Below are 12,366 nucleotides of genomic sequence, written 5' to 3' on the forward strand. Positions count from 1 at the left end.
TTTGCTACCTCTTATATCTTGTTTGCTTTTGATACATGCACAACGGCCACCACTGCCTCATGTAGCGTAACTATTGTTTTAGTGTTTTGAGTGTCTACCATTTACTGCAATTTTCTATTTTTTTTTTTTTTTTTTACCTCTACTCGTACTTTATTTGCTTTTGTAACCTGCACACGTCACTTTTTCCTTTCGTATTGCCTCTTGTAATGTAACGTTTGCTTTTGTAACAGGCTCACTTGTAATTCTTCTCCTTGTGTATCTTTACTTTGCCTATTGTGAAGCGCTCTGACACCTTCGGGTAAAGTCCGCGCTATATAAAAACGCATTAAATAAATAAAAAATTCCTTTCTTTCTGTCTTCTCTGAATCTGAAGTACAGCAAAACATGCCACTGCCTCCTCCTCAAATCAAACAATTCACTTCTGCGATAGTATGCGCTATAATTTTAGACTCAACGGCTTTTTGTAGTCCTATAGACTTTTATATATTTTTTTTTTTTAATTGCCGGGAGCCCAGAATACCTGTTTGCAACAAGAATAACTCGTATTGTTTCCTTCCTTCATTCCTACTCGGAAGTATCAGTTTCAATTAGATCTGCGAATAAGAGCTGCAATCTGGACCTTGACTTTTCGGAGCTGGGAGGGATTGCTTATGTGCCGCCGTGTAAGGTGTGGATAAAGGAAAAAAAGGGCAATGTGCTACACTGAGTACTGTACATTGACAGTGATATTAACAGGAGTCACGTGCACCTGCTACCTGCCTCACTCCCTTCCACCTGTCCCCCGAAACGGTGTCTTTCTCGCCATCTTGAGAAAAGTGCTATAAAGTCCGCAGGATGCACGTTCACCTCGCCGTTCCTTATGACGTACTGACCCCGACCTGGGCCACGCCCTCGTAGGATGACGTTCTGGACTGGTTTCACTGTCTGCTGGGGTGGAACTGCCGCGTGGCAGTGCCCGTCCCAACGCCGAGCTTGGACATCAAACCGCGTGCCGCCGTCTCCAAGCGAAGCTTCAGGGGGTCGCTGACACTGAAAACGGACTGCCTGCGCCGCGTCTCCGGCGACACAGAAGAAGGACGCCGCGCGGTGAGGCAGTGGAGTCGGAAGGGTCTGTTCCGCGGAGCTGGGCGGATCGTCCTCTGCCGGGCAGGACACGGACCTTGGCTTAAGTTGTACATTTTAGGGTCTTACGAGTTCGCCTGAGCGAGGCGGTTGCCGTAGAGACCAGGAGCTGAAGCAACGTCTCAACAAGTGTCTGCACCAGGGCCGGGGTGCCTGGAGTCCGTCAGCAGTTGGGACTGGTACATGCTCCGGGGCACTTAGAGACTGCTCCGGAGCCCGCCTGTGCCCACCTGCGCCGTGCCATGCGCCGGCAGGGAGCGGCGGCGTGCCCGCGCTGATGGTGCCAGGCGAGCGCTGCCCCAGCCATGGAGGAGCTCCTGCCCTCGGCCGTGCTGGAGGTGTGTGTGCTGCTGGGCGCCCCGGCAGAGAGCATCGCGCAGGGGGTTCAGGTAAGAGACGCGCATCGCGGCGCTGCCCGCTGCCAGGCGTCTGATTCGAAGCGCTATATTAGCCTCTCTCTGCCCGCCGCCTGGGAAGCTCTATTTCGCTTTTTCCGACCTGCCTGAACCTAGAATATGTTTATTAGACGTGCAATTTTTTTAGAAAACCCAATGGGGACATTTTGCTTCCGATGAGTGAGTTATTTGTTTTCTTTCTCTCGGAACATTTTCTGAGGTGAGCAAAGGATATGTAAGTGAGTTATTGCTTTTGTCACAGATCCTTTTGTTCGGTCTAGTTCATAAGGCGCAATCTTTCCATTATAGTGAGCTATGAACTATCATCAGGGAGCTGCATGCAAACTGCAAGTCATGGGTTGCATTCTTATTTTTTCTTAATCTTTTGTTTTTCCAAGGTTGCAAAGAAACGTTCCTTGGGTAGTAATACAGTTTTGATAGGACAGGCAACCCCGATCACTGTTATGTAGTGCTGTGTTTCTCCCAGGCACTCTTAACATATAGGGCCTCAATACAAGTTTGCCAGGCGGTTTTCACCGTCTGCCGAACTTCCAATGGGGATGTTGCTGCTATAGTGCCTACCTCCCCGCCAGGCCCATTTAGCCTCAGTTTCTGCCCGCTGGCATGGTGGGAAATGCCATACAGCATTGTTTCCGGCTCGCAATCGAGCTGGAGGCAATGCTGTAGAGTGCAGGGTGCATTTGAAAATCTATATATAGCTACTACTTATTTTTTATATATAGAGCACAGGGGGCACCAGCACCCTCATAGACATTGCGAGAGTGCTGGCCATGGGTGCCCCTTCACTGCCCATGCCAAGTGCTGGTGCCCCCCGCACCTGTTCTCCTTCAGCCTTTTTATGGCGGTGCTACCGCCATTAAATGGCTGGCGGAGAACAAGGTCGTAATCCCTAGGGCAGTGTTGCCCTGGCAGATTAGGACCGCCACCTACTGCCAGAATACCGGGATCTCTGATCCTGGCGGCGCTGGTGGTTCCCTGGCAGCCTGACCGCCAAGGTTGTAAAGTGGCAGTCAGACTGCCGCATTGGCGGGGGTCCGACCACCATCCACGAGTCTGGCGGTCAAGTAACTGCCAGACTCGTAATGAGGCCCCTAATCTCTCCAAGCATGGACTATGACTCCTCATAATAGGCATTCTTATGTTACATTTCCTGTACGCTTATTTACACACTTACTTGTATGATTTAATAATTCTCTGTGTGCGTTGTTAAGCGCTCTGACGCCATACACTGGGATGAGTAGTGCTATAAAATAATTAAATAAAGTAAGTGCAATTTAGTTATTTGTGTAATTTATATTCACAGATACATATGGCATTTGTACAGTGCCTGCACAAATCTTACGTGGGGTGCAGTGGTGTGAACAAAGTCAAAAACCTGCTTCCAAGTCATAGTTTCTTTCAAGTGCCTGTGAAGTGAGAACGAGCTGTGGGCTCGTGTGTCCCTTCATTGCAGTGGCATGTACATGATAGGCCCCAGATAGTTTCCTTCCAGGGTGATACTCTTGCAAAAACAGGGCTGATGGCCCGGTAAGTCAGTCATTTGTTTTGGGTTCAGCTGAAAGTGAAAATAAGAAGCCCCCTTCCCTGTCTGCAGTTTGCTTCGCCTAACAGAAAGCAGACCACACGTGGGCGCTGCTTGGAAAATTACACCGGGACAGATTTAGCATGTTCACTGGGTCGTTCGGATGACCGATCCGTCTCAGAAATACCTGTGGCAGGGGGGATAAGGATACAGTTAAATTCCTCTAATTTCCTTCACTGACCAGAAGATTCTTGTGTCAAAGAATGAGGGCAGCCTCAAGCTTAGTTGGGACTTTTAATTAGTTAAACTGTACCTGTTTTAATTTGTCACTTTTGAAACTGTCCCCCACTGTAACTGTTTGTGCATTATGAATGAATAAACGTAGACCCTGTGCTGCAGTGTCACTGTCCCACCTTTGCAGGCCTTCACCACTCTGCGCCTAACTTGAAAGATCCATATGTTCTGTGAAATATTAAGCAGTTTAAATGGCACTTTGGAGTGTGTGACACCATGGCACTTTTGATACCAGAGTAACATCTCCACAGGATTCAGTGATATTCATTTTTGTAATGAGTGATTTGCTTGCGATGACGCGCCTTTTGTTGTTTTCTGGTACATCTCTTGTTTTGGATCCAGTATCTTAGTGATTCAAAATGCACTCTTCAGGACAATCTCCGACAGTGTGCACCTTCCTCCCGCCAAATAATAGTCTAACCTCTCTTTCATGTCTAGGTTTGGATATCCTCTCTTTAATAGGCATTAGTAATCTTCTGCTGACTTGTGCAGAGCTGGCAGGCAGGACCCTACCTAAAGTGGGCCTGGGCAAATTACCCTATGCTGCACCGGCTTGTGATGACCTTGTAAAGGACCCCATTGTAACCCTTCAAGGTTGAGAATGGTGTGTCAGAGTATCCCATGACAACTCGACGCTTTGTTTTAAATATACTTTTTTTTATTCCAACTTGTGTGAAATTTGGGGGTCAGTGTAGGATCCCTTGATAATCCTGGATAGTATGGGTCTGTTGGTAGGGTCAGAGGGACCTGAGAATTAGTATAGATTGTAAATCACTATAGTGTCTCTAAATGTAAAATTACCTGGGAGTACTGTAGCTTAATTCCACATGGCAGACTTCATAGCACACCCCACATGAGCATCTTGAGGCAGAAACGGTTGTGGTAAGGGATTTCATCAGGCAGCCCACATCAGTGATTCAAGCAAAAGCGGCAAATTCATTTTATTATCTAAAGTCTGTACATCTTGAAATAAGACTTTATCACCATAATTCAGAAGTGAGCCACAGTTCATGCACACCTCCATTGTAGTTGCCCGTGTTTTGGAGAAATTAATCTTGGGAGCTGCTTACCCCAGACACCATAAGCATGTATTAGGCTATGAACGGTGGATTTCCAGGCATTTTTTTCCAATTTAATCCGTCTAATTCCTGTCTTTGGTATGATATAATGCTTAATTTATATTGATCAGTGCCTGCAAGTCTTGCTTTGTGTAATATAATGGTTCACCTTCTTTTTCTGCGTCTGTAAAGCTTTTTTTTGTTTTCATATGTTTTTATTGTTTTCACAAAAGGGAGAAAAACAAAGCTGTGGTGAGGAATTCACATTACACTTCTGTTACAATATCTGGATTGAAGTGAGCGCTTACACATTTATGTAACATAGTAGAAGTGGCAATATTTCATAGCTGGATCAGGTGCAACTGAGTAGGTAATGGAAGTATTATGATTGGGGGGAGGGGGGTCAGGGAACCCATCTGAAAGGACCCCTGTAAGGCTTTTAACGTGTATGTGATATAGGCCAAACACCAACTCCATTTCTTAAAGAAATTTGCATCTGTGCACACTCTGGTTGTCTTGAGGACAATGTTGCATGTGACTGCTTTTTCCACCATTTATTAATAGTGACGACTCTCTTTTAATCCTTTTTTTATTATTGTATAATTTATTGAGTTTTATATTGACTTGACGTTCTTAAATTATTTTGATTAATCGTGTAATAAAGGTTATCCTTACCATTAAACCAAAAATAAGTGTCATATCTCAGACTTGTCCAGAATGGGTTGAGGGGAATGCTGTAATTGGCAGACTCTTGACATCGGGGCTTCCCGCCCTAAGGGAAGTAGTTCATGGAGGAGCTTGCCTGACGTCTGGAGAAAAGTGGTTTGACTTGTTTTCGCTGATCTTCTCGGAGCCTGGCTCTCTTCGCCTTTCTTGTGGGCAGGGGTATTGTTGGAGGGCTAGTGCCTGACCAATGAGGCATTAAAACACGTGGGATCTCCTTATGTAACATCAATAACCCCTCTCCCTGATTAGCAAACCAACCCGCATCTGACTGGGATTTTTTGAAAAATATGTGAAAACGTTATACTTAAGTGCATATTATCAGCAGTATCGTTGACTGGGTTTACTTTGATTTAGTTTTTTTCCCTCGTTCTTGGAATTGTTATGGAAGAAGGATTGGTTCTATTTTTTTTTTTTTTTTCTTAATTTTTTGGTCGTGCAGTTTTCCGGCACCCGTTGGCAACGCTCCTTTGTGGAAGTCTAAAATAACACCAAATGGGCCGTTTTTAATAGAACGCCTTTCGCTACATCGCTGACAGAGGATGGCATTGAACAAGCAACAAAGATGCGCGGTTGCAAATGTGCGCGCTTTTTCAATGTCGGGTAGTGCACTTGAGGTTGCCAACCGGTCCAGGCAGTTCTTGCTGCCAGTGGGAAGGGTGCTACCCGACTTAAGTGGGCGTTGCGAGGCTTCCCTGCGAGACTGTACTTGACATTCGTCAGCCCTGGCGTTTCTGAAGAAAAAACATCTGTGAGAAGGAGTACCCGAGGGGATGCAGCCTCTGCCTCTATAAGAACATGTTGCTTGCCGTGGAACCCCTGAGCCGAGACTAGGTAGACATGGCTTCCTGTTCGAAGTAGCCTGAATAAAAGCACATTGCTTTGAGTGTGTTAGCTGATGGTCCGATAAAAAGCATAATTTATTTTTGAGAACAAGAACCCATTCCGGCACAGTCACGATCATTTTAGACGGGAGTTGCAAGTAACACGTTATGAACAGTTTTGGGCCCGGACAGGGAAAGGCTTATCAAGCTAGTAGAATTTTTAATTCCGACAGCGGAATCTGAGTAATTTAGTAGTTCTGTGTTACTCATGTAATGGCGGAGTTAAATCAGCACTGTAGTGTTTTTAACCGTGCTGAAAGAGGGAGCAGGCCCTCTGTTTAAAAACCTTTGCAGATCAAACTTTAATCTGCAGTTATTTTCAAACGCAGAGGAACTGCTCCCTTACTCTTCCCGCCATGTACAGTACCACGCTGTCCCTTTGCGGAATTCCGTGGAAGTTTAATGTAATTCCACTCAATGAAACTTTGCCAATTTACCCCACCCACAAGACACTGGCCTAGTTTCCTGTATGCTCGCAGGCTTCTCCCTGCCGTTCTAAGCAGGTACAGAAAACTAACAGCAACATGCCATTCATGAACAGTGAATCCTGTATGTCAATTTTTGTGTGATGTTAGAGTGGAATGTCTGCAAAGGCCTGTTTGTATGCCAATATTCATTTTGTAAGAATGATTGACAAAAACAGTAGTTATTTCTTTGGGAGAGTTTAGTGAGCAGTACCTTTTTTTGCCTTTTCCCCCATATCCGGAATTCAAGCTGTTGACTCTTTGTACAGATACTGCAGTTTTCTGACGATTAAAAATAACCCGTGTACTCAAGTATGTGTTGAAGGCTGTCTTCTCACACTTGTAGTTTTGCTATTTACTTGTTTGTTTGCAGCTTGTCAAGTAATGCACCGTAAAACCCAGTTATGCACGAGGCATGATGGGTGGTCTAAGTTTAAGTAATAGCATAATTCTGTTTTGTGGCTTTGTTGCAAAACCAGCAGAGACAACTTTTTTATTTCGTACTGAGATTATTGCATGGTATGAGATTAGAAATAATTGCTGCAATTTGGGATTTGATCTTTTTACTGCCAGCTCTAGCCATCTGGCCACAAAAAAGAGCTGAGCAAGCCACTGTGCTTTTACAACCATTGCAAAAGGTTGATGATGTAGATAGGAGCTCCAAGTAATAGAGAATTACAACAGTCTAGCCGGTTGATTATAACTGTGGGAGTGTGGAGTTATTGGAAAAAAGATTATTCCAAAGGAATAAAAGCTCCAGAAATCTACTTGCCTTTCAAAGAAAACTACTTGTCCCACCTACTGCCGAAATCATGTAGTTGGGCCAGCAGGGAATGAGCTTGAGGTTTTAAATAGTGTAGACAGCTTTCCAAGCACCAGAGCACTTTACTCAGAGAAACTTCAAACTGGGAGATGGGTGTGTATTACGAATTGACGTACATTACACAGTCGGAGAAATAATTTTACGTATTTACATGAGATGTTTTGGCATAAATCACTCACTAAGAAAATAAAATATATATATATATATACAAACCACAACCCGAATCATGCTGTTATATACACACAATTGGGCTCCAGCTAGGAATCAAAGGTGAATATAAATGTTATGCATGCATATCTTTCAGGTCAAGTGACTGCTGGCAGAGAGCTGGATGAATCTTGAACTCTTAATTGCTCTGTAGGTTTCAGTCCCCTTTAGATCGAAACATCTGGAGCACAAGATCAATGCTGGTCGGTGTCTCCTGTCGCAAAGCAAGGGGGCTCATGTGAGGCCATGTATCCATCATTAAATATCTATTTAATTTTAGCATTGGAATATTCCACTTTATCGTCCAGTTCTCCACAATACAAATGCTTTATTATTTGGTGAAATAATCCATTAAACACTCTGAAATGCATACATTGCACATACATCAAATGCCCATTTCAAATATATTTGCAGTAGTTGAATTTCACTCGCATGACACAGTGGCATCTTTAAAGGTTAAGATTAAACGGATGATTCCATAATAGATATATGACATCTACATGAGCCCCCTTGCTGAATGGCAGGAGACATATCTTGTGCTAAAGGTCAGGCTTTGTCTGATGAGGCTTCATCCTACCTTCATACAAAAAGTGGAGTCTTTGCGATCTCTTAAGTTTAAACAAGATTGTGCAAGTGAATGGCTTTTCGGATTTTGAGGCCTTATGAGGTTGTGGCATCACAGCAAAATATGGTGATGTGAAAAACACATCTCGTGGCAGTTGTATCCTTTTTGTGGCGAAAGCTTGGGTGCAGGCTATGCAATTTTACTGGCTTAACGAAAAAGTAAGCAAAGGGGGCATCATAAGATATGTTGTCTGTCTTTCAGAGCACGTGAAGGAATCACAAATCCTTCTTACACCTAGCACTGGAAGATCCTATCCACAGGATCTCAAATGATTCTGAAGCATCCTAGAAGGGAGATCCCACCCAGTATTAGGGTAGACTTTTGGTATGGAAGTCAGTAAGATATTCAGCAGGTCTAATACCTAACTGTGTTACGGAGGATAGAAAAGGACTGCCAGAGAAAACCATGGACTGGAAGTTGTGAATAGAGATCAATTAACCTGCATCCTTGGTTTATGTGAAAACTAAACTCATGTCAGTAGGTGGTATCGGGGCCAAACAAGTTAAAGTGCTTCTCTTGTCAGTCCAAGCTAGCTCCCGACCTGCCACAGAACAAATCATGGCGACACCCAACATTGTGATTGGTGGGCAACTTCCATGCTGTTTACTGAAGCCTCCATTTTCAATATAAAGAGCTATAAGATCGATTGGCCTGCACTGTGTAGTAGTGTGCTACTCAACCTAAGTAATTATGATGAACGCTATGGAGCCTGTACAATGTCCATGTAAATCTTGAAGATTTCTTTGGAAAAGATCGGCATACTGTGAAGTGGCTGTCACTGGACACCTGAGTGTTGGTTTCAGTAGGCCAGTTGTAAGAGTGGTCACCATTTATTATGACAGCCAGAACTGTCGGTCCTGAAAAGAAGTATTGATCACTCTGTTTGAGGCAATGGAACAGACTTTTTGCTTACCTTTTGCTTTTGTTTGACAAAATCCTGAAACAATTTCAGATAAAAGTCAAAGAACAACTGATTCTAGTTTGACCTACTTGTACACGACCTGCATAGACATTATAGTGATGGAAACATTTGTGACCTTGCCCACTTAACAAATAAGTGTCAACTTTCAAGAACAGGAACGTCAAGACTACTATTCCTTAAATTAAGTAAAACTTGGTATAAGCGGGATCCTAGGAAGAAGTACACAGTTGCATGCAGTAAAAATCTCCTGACGAATGCAAGGCACCACAATAAGCCGTATGTGCTTGAAAGAGCCGTCAGCTAAAAAATGGCCAGTGACATGAAGTATGCTGGGGGGACTATTGAGGGCCTGCCAGTGGGAACAAGGGGAGGCCTAGCATACACACAGGCTTGTCCACTGGTTTTACTCTGAGCTATGCTCCAGCCTCCTCCTGTCCATCTGGGATTGGACAGAGTTGGTACTTTTCTGTAATTTCTGAACAAAGATAACAGTCGCTGTAAACCATCTTAGATAAATGCCCTCTCGCTTTGTTCTTTGCCGGCTTCTCTACTTGGTGATTCTTGATTCTCCGGAGAAAGTTTAAAGTTATTTAGATTAGTAGCTTCTGCAAAAAGAACAGCCTTTGCAAGGGATATTTTCGAATAGAAGAAAAGTTTGTGTTGCCTGTCTCGGGTGAAAGCCTGCACTCCGTGGTCTCATTAAAGGGGTATTACAGTGCAAGGTTTAGCTGTTCTAGTTTATTTGAAGAATTGGGTAGAGAGAAGGCAAATGCAATGCAAAAGCCGAGCTTAGAGTCCAAGAAAGGGAGTTGGAGCCTGAAAGCAATGCACAGCCAAACATTACTGATGGGAGAGAGCACCAGGAAGGTATCGCTCAACCGCGACCACAATGCACCAGTTTCTACTAGAGATCGGGTCTAGTAACTAGATTAGAACTTGTCAATCAGTGACGCGAAAATTCGGATTCCCCCACTTCATTAAACCACAATGTGTGACCTTGGGCAAATGCTCATTAGATAAAAGCTAACCCTCTGTATTAAGCACTATGTAAAAAGAATGGAAAGGTGAACAATGAGACTTTAATATTGATAAACAGCACTACATTATCGGGTAAACAGGATCTAAATAGTGTTTCCACTGAGACCCTAACATACGCTATTCCTTGTGAGGGCGATTGGCAGACTACCCTTTAGCAGATAATTCCTCAACTGATTTTCTCATGCCCTCCAGCTCTGCAAGAAATCACACTGCCTACATTTCCACAAAGGCATGCTATGCACTGCACAGAAACTCTTATAGACCCTTTTGGTGAGTTAAATGGGGCGGCAGCATATGTAACCGTAAAGATGATGTACGTCTGGCTTCTGTAGCAACTACACCATAAGAAAACAGCACAAGAAAATGTCCAAAGGTATAGCCTGTCTTTCCCCTTTGTATTTTCCATCTCGTTCACTGATGCTGGTGTAGTGACAAAGTAGAATCCATCATTTTCTTGTACCTATTGTAAACATTTTTGTACAGAATGCGTGCAAGCACCAAGCCCAAAGAGGGCCGGGAGAAGGGGTGGGGGATCAGAGAGCTTAATATAGGCACCTGGTCAGGTTTGAAAGGCCAGTGTAGATGCAAGCGCCATGGAGAAGGGGCTAATGGACAGCCCTAAGATTAGTCTGGGAGGTCCAGGGCAATAAAGTGCTAGCAGAGGAGCCCGAGGTGCATCGGTGAGATGACCAAGAGGGAAGCAAAGGGTTTACACCAAAGGATGCAGAAGAAAAAACCTCAGCCAGACGGCAATGTGGCCCATTCCCATCCTTCAGCCCTTTACCTGGCAGTGCTGGAAGTTTGCTGAAGGGAGCTATGTTGTCCCGCTCCATAGTCTGCGACTCTGGACATTTAGAAAAGTCATGACAGGCCGGGCTGCTTTTTCTGCAGTCACGTTTTGCCACCAACAGTTCTGTATGTGCAACTAAGCCCATCCCCAGGAATGAATCACCATTAAGAAGAACGTTTTGCCTGGGGGTTAGGATCAGGATCCCCTTCAGCCAGTTGCATTAATGTGTATAGGCATGATCTTTTAACCAATCACAAACTATCACACAACGAAACGTGATGGGGGACCTATTTCTGACTATGTGATTGGCTGGGAACCCAGGATGAAACTACTCTCTATTTGCCTTCAGACAAAATAGACATTAAAACTTCTTGCCCCTAAATAAGATCTAGAGCAGTGGTTTCCGGCCTTTTGACTCCTGAGGACCCCCACTGACTCAATACTGGAAGCCGGAGACCCCCAAGCAATTTGTATGATTTAAATTTCAAACATTAAAAAAAGTAATTCACAAACAAGTACACACCAAATACTCAAATTAATAAGTATCTAATTATTTTATATTGAAAGAATATGCAAAAAATCGAAAAAATGTTAAGGGGAAGGTTGATGATGCATCTCTTGACTAGGAAAGCTGAATTGTCAAGTCATATTCTACATTTCCCAAACTTTTTTTTTTTTTTTTTTTTTTTTTTAGGTACATAAGAACTAAGAAAGCTTTTTCATATAAATATGTGGTAGGAAAAGGTAATAAAACCATAAGGGCCTCATCTCTCCACAACCTCTCTGTCACATGTAAATAATTTGTTTTATAGCACCTCTCATACCAATGTATGGTGTTGGAGCACTTTACTGGGGCTACAAGGTGTAGAATTCACGTCATCCACACTGTTAGGCATTTTCTAAGAGTGTTTGGTCTGGAGAAGCACAAACTCCGGATTCAGAAAATTACACAGTGGTTAGCATTGACAATATTAATAATAATGTATTTCTATGCAAGCAAATGTTTAGCACCATAAGGAAAGTGAAAGACTAGGGGTTAAACCATAACTTTCTAATTTGTGCCATGCAGTTTGCATGCAGCTCTTTGATGGCAGTTCGTAGCTCACTGAGCTAGATTGCAATTGTAAATTATGAACTGCACAGTAACAAAGGAATATCCATGACAAAAGCAGTAACCCACTGTGCTATGAACATAAAATACTGTTCTTTGCATGATGCATGTTCTTTGCAGCAGGCATATTAAACATCTGCGCTACCTTAGATGAGTCAAACTGCCACTAGACAAAACCCCCATCTCTCTCCAGTAAGTGCATTAATCACCAGAGTTATTTTTGCCCCAGAGCTGCTGGCTGTACAAGAAACTTTGCAGTGCTTTTAATACTGCTGCACAAAGGAAGTAATTATTATGAAAATACGCATGTGTTTGGAGAGGCCCCGGCTGGAGAAGAGCCTTCCTGCAGGCCCAGGCCTGTCCCTTG

The 12,366-nt window shown here is 43.7% G+C and overlaps 1 protein-coding gene across 1 annotated transcript in view; it reads left to right on the forward strand.

Annotated features, from left to right (window-relative positions):
• The first annotated feature begins 826 nt into the window (after nt 1-826).
• The window catches only part of DENND3 (DENN domain containing 3), a 372,298-nt gene continuing 360,758 nt past the window's right edge, over nt 827-12,366 (forward strand). The window contains exon 1 of the mRNA XM_069220830.1: nt 827-1,511. Coding sequence (XP_069076931.1) covers nt 1,428-1,511 — 84 coding nt within the window. The 5' untranslated portion in view covers nt 827-1,427. The remainder of the gene's footprint in view (nt 1,512-12,366) is intronic.

This window comes from Pleurodeles waltl, chromosome 2_2 (genome assembly GCF_031143425.1).
Source record: "Pleurodeles waltl isolate 20211129_DDA chromosome 2_2, aPleWal1.hap1.20221129, whole genome shotgun sequence".
Classification (NCBI taxonomy): Eukaryota; Metazoa; Chordata; class Amphibia; order Caudata; family Salamandridae; genus Pleurodeles; species Pleurodeles waltl.